The 22,259-nt window shown below is 39.1% G+C and overlaps 1 protein-coding gene across 1 annotated transcript in view; it reads right to left on the reverse strand.

The window, feature by feature from the left end:
* Positions 1-17,137: 17,137 nt before the first annotated feature.
* LOC139739570 (uncharacterized) overlaps positions 17,138-22,259 on the reverse strand; it is an 81,008-nt gene continuing 75,886 nt past the window's right edge. Inside the window, exon 5 of the mRNA XM_071650172.1 lies at positions 17,138-19,100. Within this exon, the coding sequence (XP_071506273.1) occupies positions 18,903-19,100 (198 nt within the window). The 3' untranslated portion in view covers positions 17,138-18,902. The remainder of the gene's footprint in view (positions 19,101-22,259) is intronic.

A 22,259-nucleotide genomic window follows, 5' to 3' on the forward strand; every position in this document is an offset into this window, starting at 1 on the left:
AAAAGAAGAAGAAAAGAAACCGTGGGCAATACTTAATGGGCGTGAATAAATATCAAATCCAGGGACACAAACACAGTATCCTTGTGCTATAGCCTTATTCACAAAAACACGGTTCTTGACCGTGCAAGCATTTTCGCACTTCCACATTTTGGGTGTCTAGTAGGGCCTATTATAGCTGTAATCGGTCATTCACTTTTAACAACCGTTTTGTGCTTCTGTTTTCCATGTATTTAAGTAACCGTGGGAGTGGGTAGTGTGAGGAGTGTGGCATTCATGACGGATTGCAGATGATGATGATGGTGGTGATGACGATGATGATAAAAAGCATTTATAGCGCCATTTATCTGTAAAGAACATTCAAAGGCGCCTATTATTGCAGTGATATCCCTTCTATTTAGCTCATCGGAGCTAAGCTTATTAACATTTTTCTCTGCATCTATACGCCCACAGATTACCGTATAAGTTTAAAGAGCTTACGGTCTGGGCTGATTCCTCTTGCAGGTGAGAACAACTGTAGAGCTCACCACGCTACCTGCATTTTAGCAAGTTTGGAGCAAATTATCTTGCGTCTTGTTACCCATAGCAATCCAACTGTTAGACCAGCGGCTGTAATTCGTTGTTCCAAGGGGAAGGTACCGTTGTATTCTAGATGTGATTCTTGTATATTACTTTGCTTTAAATAAGGAAGAAATTGGTTCGATGTAAAAATGTCAGAGGTGAAAATGTCAGGGGTAAAAATGTCAGAGATAAAAATTTCAGGGGTGAAAATGTCAGAGGTAAAAATGTCAGAGGTAATAATGTCGAAGGTAAAAATGTAAAGGGTTAAAATGTCAGAGGTCAAAATGTCAGAGGTAAGAATGTCGGAGGTCAAAATGTCGGGGGTTAAAATGTCAGAGGTAAAAATGCCAGAGGTAAGAATGTCAGAGGTAAAAATGTCAGGGGTTGAAATGTCACAGGCAAAAATGCCAGAGGTAAGAATGGTCATTGTTCAGGAAAATTGTCAGGGTGTTAACCACATACTGCCATACACACCGACTGACCCCTGTGCAAAATTACAATTTTGCACGAGGGTTGAAAACAGAGCAAAATCTGAAACCTAACTTTAATAACTTTAATAACCTAACCTAAATCTAATGAAACGGATTTATGCTATCATTTCCTAAAATAACCTCCAACAAAATTGTACACTATTCAGCTATTGCTCATATCAATGTCAGTGTTATCCGATATATAATTTAGTTTTGAACTACTAAGGATCAACAGTGGGAAATGCTTTTTGTAACACCTAGTACATGTTTATATCAGCTGGGCGTGTGGTTTGGAAAATTGATTCCTGGTTTTTTGTTTTTTGTTTTTGTTTTTGTTTTTTTTTTTTTTTGGGGGGGGGGGAGGGAGGGTGACACAATGTTGCATGCCCCACTTACAGTAGATAATCCTCCGTTGCTTCGCCCATCATGTCACACACCCACACCCACACACGTACACGTACACTCACATTTTTTAACCTTTGCGCAGGTATACATAAAACGAATTAGTATAACTCAGACTCACGTAAACACGCACAGACACACACATACACACACACATTACATTACATGTATTTTTCAGTATACATCTTTTAAAAATCAATTACTATAAGTATTCATGCTGAACTCCCAATGATGACTGTGCACAGTCAGTGAGCCGCAGAAAGGCTTTTAGGATATTAAATTTCTCTAAATGTCATGAAAATGAGGGTGAAAACCTCCCGCTCACGTCCATGTTTTCTTGTCAATTCGAGGGTGACGATTCCAAATCCGATTGATGCCACTCGCGTAACCTTGAGCATTTTCGGTAAAATGCAGAAATCCAAAATGGCCGCCAGATATCCTAATTCGGCCATGATAAACACAAAAAAATGTGCATTATATGACCAATTATTCCGCCAAACTTTGTACATTTCTGTTCCTAGAGTTACTCAATCTGCATTTGCAGAGAGTTCATTTCATAAGTTCATTTAATATTTTCATATAGGTTCATTTAGTATTTAAAGATCATTTTTTATAGGTTCATTTAGTATTTAAAGATCATTTTTTATTCAAAAGTGGCCGCCATTCCTATGCTTATGTACTATATGAATGGCAAAACATATACATGGACAGTCATATAGAACAAAATTACTGTATTTGCAGTCCCGTACGTACGCTATCATAAAGTGTTGCATGTACAATACAAATATGTTGGGTGTCACTTACAATATAGAGGGCCTACATGTATATTTGAGCATTTAATATTCATAAACCTTACGATGTTTAACACAATTTCTTATATATTTCACGAGTCATACAGCCCATGAGTTCGACACTAAGCTAACAAGGCCCACGAGACCGACACATTAAGCCCCGTGTTGAGTCTGTCGAACTCGTGGGTTGTTTTTGCCGATTGTCGAACTCATGGGCTTTATTTGCCTAATGTCGAACATATGGGCTGTATGACTCGTGAGCTGTATGACTCATGGACCTGTTTTCAATGTCGAACTCGTAGGCTGTATGACTCGTGGGTGTCGGTCTTGTGGGAATGACCCCGTGTGAAGTTGTTATAGCACTGCTTTCAGAATGAGGCAGCACTGTACATATCTCAGAGTCTCCGTTGACATCATATTATACGCAAACACATTCACTCCGAAAAAAAAAAAAAAAACTGGTGGTAAAATTCATCTACCGTGTATAATTCATCTGGGTTAACATGAAAAGCTTTCGGCCACTGTTTTCATTTCAGAGATTTGACGACAGGAAGTGAGGTGGTCCCTTTTTTCCAATTTCCCCTGCCTCATGTTCTTTCTCGGATGAGGGGACTGAAAAGTTTGTATAATATCGCTTTTAGAAGAACAGGACAGATAATTAGGAATTTCATTTGTGTCATCATCTAGGATTCAGCCTTTTCATTCAGTAGGGTAGAGTGAATATTACGATGTTGAACATCTCAAGGCAAGTAAGTGTCAAAATGTTCATATCTAATAATTCCTGATCAACGATCTTGACGTTAGCATCAATTCAAGTTTTGGTGGATTTTTCCAAATTCCTAGGGGAAAATTCAGATTGAGGGAGTAAATTTGGATGTTTGCATCAAAAAACAAAACAGCTTTTGTTAGGGACAACCTTCTGATTTATAATCAGCACACAAATTGATAAACAGTGTACCTGAGTGACAGAAAAAAAAAGAAGAACATTTGTTTATTTCCATGCATACTTTGCCGTCCATAATTGTGATGGGGTATATGAGTGGCATCCATTTTGAAGTTTTGTATTAAGAAGGATATAATAAGCCTAAAAACAATAAATTTTCTGTTTGTTTGCTTGTTTGTTTGCTTGTTTTGCTAGTGGCACTCATCAGATTTGCATTGCACACGCAAAACTTGATAAAAGCGTAGGTATGTGACTGAAAATTCGTCTTCTATTTTTGTGCATGTGTTTTGCCATTCATAAACATGAGTATAGGAGTGGCGGCCATTTTGAATTGAAAATAAGCATAAAATACTAAATGCACCTCTTCAAAAGAAAACAATTCTTGCATGTGTATGTAGAATTACTCAAGGAACAAAAATTTAAACAACTTTGATGGAATAATTGGTCATAAAATGGACATAACTGGGATTATGATGGCCAAATTAGCATATCTGGCGGCCATTTTGGATTTTTGCATTTTGCCGAAAATGCTCAAGGTTACGCGAGTGGCATCAATCGGATTTGGAATCAGCACCCTCGAATTGACAAGAAACCATCAAAAAACATTGTATATATATAAAAAAACAAGGTTAGGTGCACTTTCTATGGAGCCTAGCCTGGAATATTTTAACTGTAAAAAATCTCAATCTGGCAAAGTCTAAAAAGGACACTTCTTAGATTTCCACCTGTTCAACTATATTTTCTCAAATTCAGTTTTCGTATTCACCATTGGCATGCAAGGTCATTTTCGAGAATAATATCAAAATACAATGCAATCATGACAATGTACACAGACATGGTACACTCTTGCAAAACATTTCATTACAAGGTTCAAGTATCACATGGCGCAAACAATGTTCAAGTAGCACTCAATCACGGCCAGCAGACCTTCGCATTATTGAAACTGGAGATAAAGAACAACAAAACTTGTTCTTGCATAACGACAATTTGAAAACAACAATAGAGTCTGGTCCCGGTACTCTGGTACAATGTAGTTCAAACACGAGCTTTTGTGTTGTAACGCAATTGATGTTGAACGGCAAAAGATGTAGGGCCTTCTTTTTGATAAGCTGTATACCTCGTTGTAATTTTCCTAATGAATATACAAGCATGCGCTCCACAAAAAAAAAAAAAAAAAAAAAATTAAAAAAATTAAAAAAAATCACGATTTCACTTTAAAAAGTGATATCAACCTTTAACATGCCTATTGTTGATTTCCTAGTGTATTTGACCTGTTATATTTCACTAACATTCTTAGCTCTGACAGTTTTTGCTTGTAACATTTCACCTCCGACAGTTTTACCTGGCTCCAGAAATCATACTCCTCCATACCCTCGGGCCTCGACAGAAAAAAAGAAGATTCCTATTATGTTCTTGGTGACTGTTGTTGAAACTGTCTTCTTTTTATCTACATGCCACTCACAACAGACTTACCAGACAGGAATAGAGAAGTATAACGAAAAACAAAGATAAACTAAAATCGTAATACGAAAACCAAGCCACAGTGTCCCCCTCAAAAAAAAAAAAAAATGACTCTAACATGTTTGTGGGAAAAAAATATTCTCAATGTCAAATCTTTGAGGTTGAATGCATTATTTATCCGTTTTGTGGTAATTGCGCATCTGAAATATCCTGTTTTAGACTATTGCCGGACCCTAATCATCCCTTTTATGATAATCATACTTCTATTAGATCCGGTTCTGCACTACTTCCCCACGTGGCTTTGCACATTATTGCAGTGACAGATGTGTTTTTTTAGGTCAATAATGCCCTATATTAAAAATCCATCCGACTAGTCAATTTGATAAACCACGCTATTGACGAGTCATCACCTTCTTCCGCCGTTTAAGTACACTATCAGGCATGATAGTATGATATAGTACATCGTACCTCCAAATTCACCATCAAAGAGGTTTACTGGAAGTGGTTGAAAAATGTTCCCGTATAATCCTCCTCAATTGTAAGTGCGACTATCACAATTTTTCTTGTCGGGGATGGACTTTTTCTACCCAGTCATGCAACGATAATAAGTAGGTCCCTGTATCTGACGAATCATTATTTTGAACAATATTCTGCCAGGAATAATGTAATAACGTCTTGTTTTGACATTTTTATTATATGACAATTTTGCTTTTACACGAACAATGGAAAATATTGGGAGGTGATGACATCATCATCAGCTCATTCAATTGCATATTTATGATTACAGATATTTTGAGAAATATTTTGCAGAACCTAGTGAAACTTCATGCCTTCCCTGATTTTTGTCCGATTTTTGATAAAAGTCTCACTGTCGTGCTGATATATATTGTAATCTTTCTTTCAGACTAATTTTCAACTGGTCCGGAAAACCCCTTATGATATGTATAGGGCTCACACCCATAAATATTTCCCCATAGGGATGTGTGTTAAAAATCAAATTTCAAAAAAAAAAAAATCTGTAAAATAGCTGGGAGAAAATAATGAGGTATTTCAGCTTCACTTACCTGGATTAGTTAGATATACCCTTTCATCCATCAAATTCTCAGGGTGGATAATTCAGTTCAAATTCTGTCCAGGGGTCCGCAAAGCCAGACTACGAGTTCTTGTCACTCAAAAAATCACCCATTTTCCGTACACGTACCCAATGAAATATAGTCAACTCAAATTCCACCAGAAAAGCTTTCATCTTCCAACCAAAATGCAATTTGTAGAGGAATTCATACTCAATATCTACAGCTATTCAGTTTTTTGCCAAACTACATCATTGATTTTTAATCAGTTTTTTCTTAATTTATTTTGGTATCTTTGGTACGAATTTATGAAGGGACATTCCATTGTATTTACGGGTGTGAGCCCTATACCATGAAAAAAAAAGTTGCGGTAAGAGCGCCATCTCTCGATGCTCATTCGACTTGAAACATGATTTTTTTTTCTTTTTAAATTTCTATAAGCGGCGCCTCTTATATGATTAACCCTAAACCTACGGGTAGCCAGTGGGCAATAGACAGTCTATAGATAGTCTATTTTAGAAGTCCCGTTGGAACCAAATGATTTGAGTAACATTATTAATCATATCAGATATCTGAGCAATGTAATTTTTACATTCTTTTGATTGCCTCACTTTGACACGTAAATAAAGTTGGGAGCAGAAGAATCGTTTATTGCCTGATGGCGAAAGTTAATGGAATTTTGCAGCTGAAATAGTGGCAATAAACTGGAGAAAATGTGTATCGCAAATTTCTCACGCATAACGCGAGCACGTTTTTTACGTTCACCAACTCTTACTACAAGTGAAAGTCGTATTGCCGTATCTTCCTATCAAAAATCGCATTGTACTGTTCTTAAAGGCCGTGTCACACCTTTCCGGGCAAGCTTTGCGTGCGACTTGCAAAGAACAATTTTGACTACCCGGAGGTCCCCGTAGATGAGCCGCACATGACAGTACCTAGCACGTTTCTCACCCGTAGTCGCCCGGAGTTGCGCACGCAAATCTTTTTACCCGCAACCATTTTTAGGCCCTGTCACACCTTTCCGGGCATACTACGCGGGCTTGTTGTGTGTGGGGATTTTCGAGGATACCGGAAATTTCTGAGGACGCACAAGGATTTGGGCGAGTCAGTGCATGTGTCTTACTTGTTGGACGCGTTCTACTTAAATTCTCTACTCGCGGGTATACTGTATGACCTGTGTACCAGTCGCGTGGGTCCTGACAACTCAGTGAAGGAATTCCTCTGAAGGAATGGCAGAAATCCCACAGAATGTCATTATCTTGGCTGCATACGGGGACTGCGAGGTACCTGCGTGGGAGTTGCCTGGGAGGTGCTGCCGCTACGGACGTCCTACTGGCGTTGTGCGTGGACCTCTCCGGCATCCCCGCCACTCACCCGGAAAAAGTTTTGGTCATGCTAAAAATTTGGCTGCGGTTCAATGGGACTTGCGTGGGCACCTCCGGGCAACTACAGGAGAGATACGCGCTAGGTACTGTCACGTGCGGACCAACTGCGGAGAGCTCCGGGTAGCAAAGTTGTTTCCCCCGCAAGTCAAGCTGCAAAACTTCCCCAGATACAGTATGACAATGCCTTGAGCATACTCAAAACTTGTTCCGAGTGAGTCGTGGGGGTTCGCTCGCAGAGGTACACGCATAACACCAGTAAGAGACCCTTCCCGGCAGCACCTCGCAGGCAACTTCAACGTAGGTACTTCTCAGTACCCGTACGTCGCTCGTAACAGAAAACGGATCGGTTTCAAGGCTCTCACGCAGGTCACACGGAATACACGCAAGTAAAATGTAAGTAGCACGAGTCTAGCAGGTAAGACACAAGTGCGAAACTCACAAACATTCTTGCACGCACGCGGAAAATTCTCCTCCGTGCTGGAAAACCCTCCTCGTAACAAGCCCGTGTAGCTTGCCCGGAAAGGTGTGACACTTGTTTCGCGGCTTGACTTGCGGGGAAACAAATTTGCTACCCGGAGCAGCTATCCGCAGTTGGTCCGCATCTGACAGTACCTAGCGCGCATCTCGCCTGTAGTTGCCCGGAGGTGCGCACGCAAGTCCGATTTAACCGCAGCCAAGTTTTGAGCATGACCAAAACTTTTTCCGGGTGAGTCGCGGGGATACCCGGAGAGGTCCACGCAGAACGCCATTAGGAGGCCCTTTAGCGGCAGCTCTTCGTAGGCAACTTCCACGCAGGTACTTCGCAGTCCCCGTATACTTGCAGCCAAGATAATGACATTCCGTGGGACTTTTGCCATTCCTTCAAGTAATTCCTTCACTGAGTTGTCAGCCCCCACGTGACTGGTACACAGGTCACACAGTATACCCGCAATTAGAATTTAAGTAGAACGCGTCCAGCAAGTAAGATGCATGCACTGACTGGCCAAAATCCTTGTCTGCCCTCAGAAATTGTCTGGTATGCTGGAAAATCCCTACACGCAACAAGCCCGAGTAGCTTGCCCGGAAAGGTGTTGACAGGGCCTAAAGATAGTTACGGGTAAAAAGATTTGCGTGTGCACCTCGGGCGACTATGGGTGAGATACGTGCTAGGTACTGTCATATATGGCTCATCTACGGGGACCTCCGTGTAGTAAAAATGTTCTTTGCAAGTCGCACGCAAGGCTTGCCCGGAAAGGTGTGACACGGCCTTTAGGCAATAGAATTATTGTAGCATATCCCCTCAAGGCCAGTCAATATTGTATTAACGTTCTTTTGCGTTTTTGATTTGACAATCGATATGTCCTGTATTTTACAAGCCGACTTGTCCATGGTAGCTAGAAACCTGATTTCAATGTACAAAGTGATTTAATGGTATTACAGTTTAACCACTTTATCCCCCTATAAAACTAGCACACGAGACAAGTGAATACAAAGAGAGAATAAAAAATGGAGTATTGATGACTAACGAAGTGTTCTATACATAAGGTGTAATGAAGGAAGAACAGAAGTTCTGTTGTTCATCATTAGCTGAAGGCTATGTTTGTTATGTATTGTAGGTCCATAGTTTTACAAAAAAAAATCTAATCCAGCACATTGTCTTCCTCTGTCCTTTTAACCCTCCCCCCCCCCCCCCCCCCCCCACCACCACCATGCGTGCCCTTAAGTTTAATGAACTCTTCCTGGGTAAAATATTTGAAAGATACGCTTACATTCTTACCCGTCATAACACACACACACATAAATTTCCAGGACATTTTTTTAAACATTACAAATATGATAATCTCATCCGCTCTTGTGAAATAACTTTGTTGCTGCACAGAGTCTCTCTCGGTCGGTGCCGGTACACCTTAAAGAGCGGATGGTATATATAATGTGAACATTGTGCAGACCTCCACGGTATCGTGTGTTCGAATTTTTCTTTTCTTTTCTTTTCTTTTCTTTTTCTCCTTGTTTCTGCGCACGTAGAAAGGTCATCGATTACGAAGTTCCCACTCATCACGCTGTTACCGCGCGATTTCAACTTTGCCATCAGCTCATTTCCCTATTCAGCTTTAAGTCATAAACTGTCCGTGTCTCTCCGTCTAAACATTGCTGCGCGTGAGAGAAAAAAAAAACAAGGTATTCACAATCATTTTATTGCCATATTTTTCTTTGTGCAGCGTTATTTATGCCATCCTGTATGTTCGTCGGAATGCCGCGTTCATCACCACAGAGATATCGGAGAGAATATATCCGTAGGACAAAGATGACTGAAGACGTGAAAAGCAAGGTGCGGTTTGTCTCCCTAGACAAGATTGGAAGTACGAAAAAGACTGTACTCTTTAAATTCTTCCTTTCTTATTTTTCATCGTCTCAGGGTACGGGGTAGTTGAATCCCCCGGTACGAACATACTTGCAAGTAAATAAACGGAGCAACAAATTGGGTACATTATTCGAACCTAATGCCCTACAAAAACAAGAGATATTTTCATTCATGTATCCATATTTGAACAGACTTTCCAGAAGGCCTATTTCCTCCAATGCCATTTTGGGTTGCCTTCCCCTCTTGTGGCGGCCTCCATTGTTCAATAACAAGTTTGGCCTCAAATTGGACAAACAAATTCCACATGTAGGCCGTCCTCATATCGCACGAATGACGGAAGTTGTTATTGACGAGTTTGTGCACGATCGCGCCTTAAAGAAGTGCATGGTTTGATCTTTCGCGAAATCTGGTTTGAAGAACATTATTTTTCTTTTGAAAAATAGAATGAATCATCTGGGAAGTAGAGTAAAGAAACTTGCAGGGATGAGGAGAGGGATTCTTGTCTTATAAGAAACAAGATTAACCTTGTTTTCGGTGGAGGGAGGGAGGGAGTGATTAATGTTTGTAACTTGTTTGCAAATGTTTTCCTCATCGAATGTGACCACCATTTCTTCTGTTTCCTTCGGTTTCTCTTTGATCGAGGATAGTTATAGACAAGAAGTCATGATCGAGGCTGCTCGAAGCAATGAAAAATTCAAGCATCGCTCCGAGTCACGTAGCGCCTCATAAGCAAATTGATCATTGCAGTGACATGTCGCAATGATATCAAAATAAATACAAGGCTTCATATATGTCATCATAATACTAAAAACTATAGAGGTTCTCGTTCTCCAAATCTCCTCCTCTCTCTCTCTCTCTCTCTCTCTCTCTCTCTCTCTCTCTCTCTCTCTCTCAATATCCTTGTCTCTTCTCCTTCTTTATTATGTTGCATCATTATTGCGCCTGTCTCTTATTTTCTGTTTTTTCTTTTCGTCGTCGATTCTCTGGAGGGATTTTATGTTTGTACCATTTATCTCTTTCTCTCTCCAGCATTCTGCTTGCATCGCCCTTCTCCTCTCATATGCTTTCACAGTTTCTGAATAGTATACCATGCATCAAAACTGAATTGTCTAAACCTACCCCCTTTGCATACCCCCTTTTCATCTGCAGGGCTAAGTAAGGAATTGATAGCTGGTAGAGACGCGGTTTACCAGTATCAGTATAGGCAAATATTTCTGCTCTTCATAAAGAATGTTTCAATGACATGGAAATAGAACAGAGAGACTTCTTCGAACTGTACAAAATGAATGCTTTTTCCTTAAATGCTTCAGTGCCAGGTATGCACTACCGTCAAAACACGTTAATGATGGTTGAGAATGAATATAACTATACTCGAGAGCCAACTGCCTATTGTGTTATTTTTTCCCCCTTGTTTGGAGCACCTCGAATCGAAGACAGTGGTATTTGGGTCCCACAGAAAGAGTAAATGAAGACACCCTCGACCCACGAGACAGAAGAAGACACGGATTATTGGTCGCAAAGAAACGGTTGTTTTCGATGGGTGCAGCGAAACGTGAGCTGCACCCAAGTCGAGGAATCGAACATCAAAGGATTATCAAAAGCGCTTCAACCTCATAAAATTTCGCAGGTTATAATCGTGTCTGGGAAAGGTCATGTGACCGTCAGTATATATATATATATATATATATATATATATATATATATATATATATATATATATATATATGTGTGTGTGTGTGTGTGTGTGTATATACATATCACTAATCATATGTTATTCCTTGCCAAAAAGACAGTTTACTATTTTGTTTTCTCCCAAACTCTGCTCGCTTTCCCAGTACGTTGTGCTTTCTTTTTCACATAGACATCAGAAGTCACATCTTTCCGCTTATTAAATTCTGACAAGAAATGTCATCATTTTACGAAGCCAGACATGGGCCTATAAAATGTCACCTAGTCATGTTCGTGTCTGGAACGGAACGGTACATCACCTTCGTCTCGCAACTAAGGCAGAAACCATGAGGGTATACATGTATAGCCTACTAGACGCCATGGAATATGCCGGCTAAAGCCATAACGTCCTTATAACCAGTACAGTCAAAGTGCCCTGTTTTGCACAAGGTCTCAAAACCTGTATGGAACCAGCCCAACGTAACATTTTTTTTTTCTAACCAAAGCAACATAATTATAAATCTGGGGGGGGGGGGGGTAATGAGCCATTTTAAAGCCTTTATAATCACTCTCATTTGGAGGATACACACCGACATCAGAAGGCATCAACAAACATTCTACTCTTCGAAAACAGCAGTGGGCAAACATGTCGGTTACATTTCGTTATTCCGAAGGTTCGTTATTCCGAAAATGAAGCAGGATTCGTTATTTTGAATGTTCGTCAATCCGAAGTAATAAAAGGCTTGTAATTCTGAAGATTTGTAAGTATAGGTTTTACGCACTTTTCCTCTGCATTTTCGGATTAACAATATCAATGATTTTGCAAACATTAGCATTTTAATGCAAATTAGTTATACTTCCGTCGAGATATTTTCTTATTGCAAATGATTGGCAAGTTGTCCTTCATAGGCATATATACATATATTATTCAGTATATTAAGTAGTGTTGGTTCCAGTCATATATTCGAGTATATAGGGCCTATAATCATGCCCATGATCATGACAATTAATCAGACACTATGAGTGGTGTTTATTTACGCCGACGAAGGGTAATCTGTCAATCAGTTGCTTTGTAGTGAAGGACCTGGTTACACTTCAGATAAAATGCCCCATAAGAACCATGCTTCTATTATCAATCATTCCGGGTGAATTTGAAGCCAGAGGTGATTTCTGTTTTCAAATACACGGGTAAAATCATAATTATGATAAATCTGTACCGTTTCTTGCCATCAGCTCGTACACTTTTAGTTGGTCGTCACAACGTTCATTAATCCCGTCGGTGCAATTTGCGTGATTTTTGTTTTCCAATCATGAGTACAAGTATGATACATCATTCATATATATGAATATATATATATATATATATATATATATATATATATATATATATATATATATGTATGTATGTATACAACGACTTGCAGGCATCAATTCTCCGTGACATGTTACTTCGATAACAAAAATTGAATTCACTCAAAACAGCTTTCCAAATAAGGTAATTTTCCATTGGACAAAACAAGCATTGCATGGTCATATGTGGTATTCTTGTCAAACAAACAATATGCACTTTCTCAAGGACAAGCGTACACAATTCTTCAAACAATGTCAGAAGTCGGGGTCATTTTGCGTGTTTAAACACGTCAACGCTTTTTTTTTTATCTTTCAAGTATCACCATCTAACAACGTGCGGAACATCTATAAAGCTCTTCCTTTTTGGCTCGTAGATTACTGCGAATTCATCTCGACCATCGACTGCTACGCCAGGCCTTAGCACATGTGATGGGGAACTTTAATGATATAACATAACAAGTTAACAACCTGTATATAACTGAGACTAAAACACTTGGAGAAATGTTGTGGTAATTTCATTTATTCCCATTTACTTCTGATATAATATGATATTGGAAATGGCAATACTGATACTCATATTTGTTAAAACAATTTTTCATAATTTTGCCATCAAAAGAGCAGTAACTTCACTTGCAATGATAACAATTTTTCATATTCAACATTAAAAAGACTCATACTTGTATACATTGCATGGTAACGCCAGAATAAAAGCAAATTCTACAATTTGTCAATGAAAGCCGAAGTTTGTAAACATAATTGAAATGTACTATTTACACTGGGACATTTACAGGTATATCATAATAAGTTAGGCCCATAATGTATAAAGTTCGTTCTTTTACAAACACTCATTTACTTCACCTCAAATAACGTAAATACATAAAAAATATGGATATCATTATACACTGCCACTGTTTACTACACGCGTATGTGTATATAATATATCAATCATTCACGTATAGTAGTTTTACACTTTTTTCTGTTAGTGTGCGCAGGTTTACAAGCACACGTATAATATCTTTCAGGAGACAATTTTAATAATCATGAAATTGGCAATAGTCTGATACGATTGTATAAAAACACGCAAACTGACAAGTGTTTTAGCGGTATAAAATAAGAATGTATTATCCTGCCATTAGACCAGTGTGCGGTATATCTACAGAAGCCCCTGCTATAAGAGGCAAGATGAGCATAACAGCTTAAACTGATACCTCATTCTATCATTCCCGTTTTGGAATGCATTAAGAAAGAGATAGAGAGGGGAGAGAATATGAGAGAAACAACATTAAAGTGTAATTACAAGTAAGATAATATCAAGACGGACTTAAGCTAACGCACGGTGTGTATGTCGTTGGTCTGTCGACATAGCATAAGTAACTTCTTCCCTGTGCAGCAACCGTAGCCAATCACAATCACGAACACACGACTAAAAGTTGTCGGTGTGTACATTACAGTACATTAATCGTCGTAGTAAAAGATACGAACAGAGACCGATTTATTAAAACCAGCAACAACGACAATCATTTAAGCTGCACAAACAAAAACCAAAGAACAACAAATTTGTACATACTTGAAGCTCACATTTATATACATGTATGCTTGGCAGCACACAATTAAACTACATGTATAATATTATTTCAGAAAATATGAAATCGCCTTGGGATAACGTCATTACTTGGGATGATTACACATCCACAATAATACAATTTTGCTCTGCAACACCATTTTATACATTACAAAAGGTTATAGAATGCAGCTTTGAATCGAAAACTACTCCGTAAGCTAACTCCAGTGAAAAGAGTGGATTCCAATGATTAGAATTCTGGAAGACAAAATCAAAAAGGAAATATAGACAATAATTATACGATGTATAACGAAATATCGCAACCGTCACCATCAAATTCTTTGAAGTTCAGTAATTTTCGTATCTACCATTGATTTGAACAAATTTTTCAAAGTTGAGTTTATTTGATTTTACTCAACTTGGCAAAGTAAAATTGAAGACAAGAGTCCTATACAGCGATTAATGGATTAATACACTATAAACAATCTTTCAATTCAATTAATGCATGTTCCCACATGGACGCCGATATCAAACACAGTTCGTGAAACTGAGTGCACATCCAAGAACAGTCAAAAGGGACTGTTTGACGATATCACTACGATTCAATCTGTCATCACTTTAATGTCGCATGGACTGGTCCATGTCGTCCGCAATTCCGAACGTGCATAACTGACCAAGAAATATACAATATCCCACGGTTTGAATAAGACAATATGTACGTGGAACTTTATTAACTGCGTTAGATTCCAACATTTTGTCAATACGGTTGAGAATGAAAAAAAAAATGTATTGTGATTTCAGAAATATATTTTTTTTTCTTATTTTTCAAAAAGGTGGCAGACAGTGCATAAATATAAATTTGATTGAATAATTGTTTGTCGTACGGAAGGCAAAACTGTCTTTTTGTACCTACAGTCAGCCTTTCGTGATAATTTCTTGTTTCTTCCCAAAGATTCAAGAGATTGGAGTCACAACTGTCTTTATTTCCTTTGAACCCATGTTCGATGCCGCCACTCTAAGATATTTGAAGCATGTACCAAACTGGATCTGCCTGCAGATAGGAAGACAATTGACTCGTGTCTCATTGCATAATCACCAGCCACTTTCTGAGGAAGATATGTTTTTGTGATGGGAACTACATTTCGCCATCCCTACTTATCAAAGATAGTTGATATACATGACACAGGGATTACTGGAGTGGGCATGCCAGGCCCCTAATCTGATACATGTATTAATAAATAATTATACTTGAAGGTCATTCCATATCAGTTTTATTTGACGGAATTATAGGGAAAAGTTATACAATCAGCTTTCCGGGAGGGTACAGTTTCAAACACTTTCACGTGATAAAGCTCTGATTTACACTTTTGCACATATTCCTGGACGGGATTGGCTTTTGTTTTGTATGCCTTATCATTACGTGAGATTTCATTTCATTTAATAAAAAAACAAGCAAAGTATAGCCACATTATGTCAACATTAAAAACGAATCTTCATACTGCTAAGCAAGTCGGCGGCATCGAACATCAAAGGCACAAATGCACCTGTGGAATTCTTTTGTACATCACTTATTATTATCATTATTATTATTACTTATTTGCTTATCATTTGGCATTTCTACATAAACAAAAAAAAAAAAGGAAAATGACAACTGTTTGAAGATAACAGCCAATTGGAACTCCATATCATAAACATCCTTGGTTCTTCCTACTGCCAATACTAGTATAAGGTTGTGGGGCGTTATTGAAAGGCATGCACGCTATTCATGTGTGTTTGTGGGCTGTTTGTGTGTGTGGATGTTGTCGTTGTTGAAACGTCCATGTTGAGGGTGTTGCTTGCATCACACTTGTTGTTTGCAACCACATAAATGTGACATCAATACAGGCGCCCGTTGAGTATCGATCACCATACCATCACATAAGAAAACAGCCTCGCCACATGCGTATTGCCTGATTTGTCGAATCAAAATAATGTGATGCTCTCGTTTTATGTGAGCATACCAAACGTATTTATGCATTACAAAGCAACATACGTTTACGTGTTTCCGTTCCCGTTTTGGCAAAACGGTAGCAAACTGGCTTATGCTAATTATACGAGATTGTCAATCTAGGCCAAGATGTGACCAGACGGAAATCAGTTCTGACTGCTTCTCACGGCTGTCAGTCCGTCAAGTGTTCAGGGTAATCAACCTCACTATATACGGTCAGAAAAAGTGCCAACATAAACTTCTTCGCTTGAAAAGCTGCGCTGAGAGGGAAAAGAGCTTGGGATTGGGATTACAAATCCGAAGGTTTACTCATCAGTAGGGTACAAACCACTTCCGCTTCAAAGAGCTGGAGGGGTGTGGAGGCGTGAGGGGAAAGAAAAAAGGTGGGTCACGTTGATATAAGGGCGCCACCAACCATGCGATTGTTATCCGAAATGCCCCACGGAGCAGCCGTTGTTACGGCTAGATGTATGCACCGCCTCCGACACGACCTAACTTCGTCACGGTATCTTAGCATTCTAATTTAACCCTGGAAGTCTGCCTAACGATTGCATGAAGAAGCTATCATTGTGACTACCATAAACTATGGATTTTTTCTCTATCTTTCACCATCATAAGTAACAATGCTGACTTAAAGTAATTGACAACTGTGTGGAAGAATCCGTGTGTTTAAGAAGCCGAGTCTGTGCTTTCTGTCTTTTTTTTAAAATTATCATTAACAATGTTGGCTTTTAAATGGACGTGAGACTCAAACATATAATGGTGTATGTACTGAGAGAATGCAGACATAATACTATTAGCAGAACTCATCAGTGAAATCTGAGGAAAATCGGAAAATGCGTTCAAAAGTTAGGAGCTTTCATAGTTCGGTAAAGCCATCGCTGGATAACACTGACAATTCTAATGATCGATGTCACACGTGGGCAACGATACAAAGAAAATATAAAGGAAATGCTACAGTTTCCTTATTTTAACATAAAGAAAAAAACACTTGCTTAGCTCTTTTAAAAGGCAGGGAGGATGATATCACTCACAATTATGTTTCATAAAATATTAGTTTGGGGAATTTTATTTTTGCTTTCTTTATATTTTTGTCTATGTGCGACATCACAAAATGTAGTCTTCTATCCAGCGATTACGGTACCCAAACTTTAAAATGTCATAAGTAATGTCGATCCACGATGAACTGAGCTTGTTTTACGTGACTTCTTATAAGGAAACATTGAACGCTTATAAGCAGGCACGGGACCCTGTCACGGGACACAACCGAAGCAGTCAGGGCACTCAAAACCAGGGACATCGTGAATATAATCCGACGAGTTTTATCGCAAAACGAACTAACTCCATTCTTGTTACGTTGAGATATTTGTGATTAAAGCTGCTAAAAACATAGAAAATGACAAGAAAATACAGGACATTCTTAATCAAAACTTCTGGAATACAATCTTGTTATGTCACAACTGAAGTATTACTGGAAAGGTTTAATTTTGCTCTATCTGATGATGGACTAACATTGAAATGTTTAAAAATTGAGCTTAGTTCATTTTGCAATAAAACTCGTCATCCGTTGATCTTATCCACTTAACTACATCTCCTAACTTTTGAACAGATCATCTGATTTTTTTTCCCAAACGCTTACTGATGTGTTCTACTAATAGTTTTGCATTCACGCAATCCATGAATATAATATTTGGATTTCATCCTCCATTAAGTGTTGGCTGTGGAAGAACACGACGGAAGTGTCTCCTTAATGTGATACACACCAATTTACATCTACAGATGCACAACGTTTTTTCAAGAAAAAAAACCCCCAACAACAACCCACTAGAAACTGCTTGAAATAAGTGAGCACGAAACGAACAAAGCGTAAATTCCTGTAGAACGACTGTTAGCACCAAAGGCAATGTTTACATAGTAAATGAGACCAAACGGAACAGGAGACAAATTCGAGATTACTCATCATTCTATAATGACAGCTGATGAGTATCATCAATGTACATAAGAACCAGAACGGACCCCGTCGGGTTATTTCTGCGTCACAATAGACGGTGTCTGCATTCTTCGCGGTGTAATGAACAAAGAGCAGGACCGCTCGTACGCGCCATGTTTGCCAGAAAAAAAATATATATATACCGTGTGAACATCATCATACATCTGCGCCCATACCAACATATAGTGGAAGACATGCATTAGCGAGTACGGTATGTTGTCACGTTTGAGTAAATGGCTGATATACACGTAATACACAATAAGACTTAAAACTCCTCTTTATCGAAGTACTGTTATTTGGCGTTCATAAGATACTTGCATTCGGCATGTGATAGCTACGGTGTGAGTTCTCTTCAACTGTCCATTAAGTACTTTCGACGTCTTCGCCAAATCTATTCATCGTTACGACATCATCTCCAACAAGTCTCAGGCGTCCAGTCTGCTCTCATATAACTGTCGACATCTTAACCGCAGTAGACGTCCATGATATTCTAGGTGGCAGACCTGAGCGGGCCCAGGAACGTAGTAAACAAACGGCGTCTGACACATTGCGTCACTTTCACGACAACGGCACCAGGACACGTCAAATCCTGTGTGTCGGTCCACATAATACACACCATCCCAGTCATACGCAATAATTACATGAAAGATAAAAACACCTACGATAACATCACGCACCCTTTCAAGTAAAAATAGATACACTTTAGGTTTGCGTTCTGCGCATGCTCCCTCATTTCGCGCTGGCGAGAATGGTATGAATGTCTTTTTTTAACTCAAGAACAATCCCTCTCATATTGCGCTCTGTGTGTCACACGGGTTCGTAGGTGGACATTATCAAGCATTCTCTGTGTTCAGCCATAGTCCAGGCATGGAGATACTTAGCTCCATGGTCCTAAAAGCGCTCCATCGTCGTTACCGGATTCGGATCATCTCTCCGAGTCGTCACTTAGGTCGATTATTCGCGGGTCCGTCGTGACGGTAACCCCATTCGACGCCAGGGACAATTCTTCGGCGGCCGTGCCGTAGTGCCCCGGACCATCCGGATCTGCGGCCGGTACCGGCTCCTTCCCACCGACTCCCTTGGCCCTCATCTTGCAATAGCGAACGACCAGTATGACAAGTACCTGATGGGAGTGTTTAGAAAGGAGAAAAAGAATATTGACCATTAGCATAATATTGAAAGTGATAATAAAAACAGCGATATACGCGCAGGGGGGAAAGCGTGAAGCTTAAACAAATACAAACTTGTTATTTGAGTAAAGAATAAATCTATACTATGACTAGTATTATGGCAAAACATTGGAGGCTGTTATCAAGAAAAAGACTTGTGAAAAAAAAAGAGCGCACTGCAAAGAAATAGTACTTTGCGGTATGCCAATCGTTTTCACATTCACAGGCGATATCCAAACCAGAGATAGATGCAGGGGCATTTTAAAGGACAAGTTCACCTTCATAGACAAGTGGGTTGAGTGAATGCAGCAATATTAGTAGAACACATCAGTGAGAGTTTGAGCAAAATCGGACAATCCGTTGAAAAGTTATGAATTTTTGAAGTTTCTGCTCAGTCACGGCTAGATGAAAAGACTACTATAGCTTGTGATGTCACATGAGTACAACGATATAAAGAAAGAATAAAGAAAATTCAACATATTTCCATTTTTCTCGCATAACAAAAGAACACTCGACTTTTCTCTTTCAGAAGGTAGGGGGAATAATACTACCCTTAACATACGTCAGTAGCAAGTCAAAGAAATGTGCACTTTATTCAAAAAGCAAAGTTTTGCGAAATTCTCTTTTTATTTTCCTCATATAGTTGTACGCATGTGACATCATACACTGTAGTAGTCTTCTCTGCCAGCAGTGACTGCGCAGATACTTAAAATATTCGTAACTTTTGAACGGATTGTCCAATTTTCCTCAAACTTTCACTGATGTGTTCTACTAATATTGCTGCATTCTCTCAATCCTTATGTATATGAAGGTGGACTTGTTCTTTAAGTGTAGAAGAAATTTTTAGTCGCAGCAGTGATGCCAATTGGAGCGAATATGATGAAAGTAGTAACAGCAGCAGAATTTCAGCAGCTGTAATAGTTGTTATATATGTATACACAATGCTGGTAGAAATATTATAAGGGGTTAGAAATGCTGATAGGACAGTGTTGGCATCGTGGATGTAAAAGTTGGGACATTCTTTGAATCTGCAAAAATAACACGTGCAAGCTTTTTTCAGTGGACCATTCTTTTCCATACTTTCTTTTTTGTCAACCTTGCAAATTATTTTTTCATTTTCATATTATTGTTTTTTTCTCGTGATATGTTTGTACATTGTCACTCTTTGTTGAAAATGAAAGAAATTGTAACAAAATGAAGTATGTAGTGCTGTTAATTCTTGGTTATTTTACTTAATTGTACATATTTTAGTATAATCATACTTAACAACACTTCCTCACATACAGGTACTTCTACACACTGCATTATGTATTTCTTGCAATATTGATGAAACAATTTGTTTGTGTAATTCATGTATGCTTTTTAGCCTACTTTATTTCACTTCTTTTTGTTGGAAATAAATGATGATTGAATTGAATGTGGAAAAAACCCAAATATTTCTGTCTAGACTGTGCCAAAGACCCTCTCACTGTATTCAGCATAACTACAAGCAAAACAAGCAGAGCATTGTCACGCGAGTTGGAGTCTAGCCACCGGCAAGAGCCAAGTTCCCGCGAGCTGAGGCGACCGGCTCGCTTCGCTCGAGATTGTCGGCGCAAAGATACGTCGCAGCATATGATAATCAATTGGAAATTGATCTGACGAGTGCCAAAATCTACGGACAATGTACAAGCACACTGTGGCAAAACAAAGACAAAAATACAGTTAAATAGTATAAAGATTTGAAAAAAAAAGAGATAACTTATGACAGAGGCGAAGCCTAACATAAGAGCGTAAAGGGAACCTTAAAGTTTTTTCCTCCAAACACATACTGAAGGAGCAGTTTGGATGTCATATGATGCGTTATGCCAAAGTTTTAGACCATTTTTTGTATTTTTTTTTAAAGGGGAGGGGCTTATTTTTTCTTCTTTTTTTGTGCTGTAAAATACCGCGCTCGTTGTAGCCTACTGTCAGGCCTAGTGGCTTAGGTCTACATTCCACACTGCCAGACGTACTCAGGACTATAGTGGCTCGTCTGTACGGTGGAGAAAGAGGACGCGCAATGGGTAAAGTGGGTATAGCATCACACAGACGCCACTGTCTTTATCTCACAGTTGTGTGAAACAAAGTGAACCAGCCCAACACCCATCATGTTGACGTACCAAAGATATATTAAATAAATGGGGAGGGGAAGGATTTATCGAAAAAAAAATTAAACCAGTCAGCTCAGAATCATTAATGGCGGCGAATCTCTCTATAAAATATACCTCGCGGGTTTTGAAACTGGGTACCTGATATTTAGGCGTATATAGTTTCAGAATACACGTAGCCTTTTGCCAAGGCCCTGTCGGTGTATAGTGGTGAGCGGATAGGGGCGAACGAAGCTAGCTCAGCTGAGTTGGAGAGCGTGCGCTCGGCTGGGTTCGCTTCACTTGCTCGTAATAGCCATCATATAGCAAGAGGGACTTGACAAAAGGCTAGAATACACGCAATATTTTTGAGTGTGAAACAGTAGTTTTTTTGGTTTTGGTTTTGGTTTTTTTTTTTTTTTTTGGTCTTTTGGGGGAAGTTAAATGTAGGACATCTAACGGGAATTGAAGCAAACCCCCATCCTTTGCAAATTTTTGGACCGAATTGATATCAGTTGGTTTAAGTAACGGTCTATAGATGTAAAACACAAATTAAATCTTTCGTGCATGTCATTAAAAAAAAATAAAATAAAAAAATTCAAGTTGCAGTATCCTATGGCGTGCGTGTGGGACCTCTTTTATTCCTAGCCTCTTTGCTAGTCTAGCTTCGAATACGACGCACGGCGTGGAATACAAACTTACGCCACTATGGCCACAGGGCCTTTATTACTAAAAACCCTGTATTCGTTCGTTCAGTGTCCCGTATTTTGAGGACGATGTGTCAAGGAGAGTATTTCTTCTTCTGTTGTTTTTGTTTTTTTCTCTTTCTCTGTTATTCTGGTGGAAATGCGTTGCTATTCGCTACATGAATGGTCAACTACAGAATCCGAAGATCATACAAGGTTGCTTCGTAGGGTACAATCACAGCGATCTAATCTGCGACAGTTAAAAGTTTGTTCCTTTATTCCGACAACACACACATGCATACACACACATTATACCCAC

Source organism: Diadema antillarum, unplaced genomic scaffold (assembly GCF_040938485.1).
Source record: "Diadema antillarum isolate AM-2024a unplaced genomic scaffold, OU_Dant_1.0 seq00000807_RagTag, whole genome shotgun sequence".
In the NCBI taxonomy this organism is placed as follows: Eukaryota; Metazoa; Echinodermata; class Echinoidea; order Diadematoida; family Diadematidae; genus Diadema; species Diadema antillarum.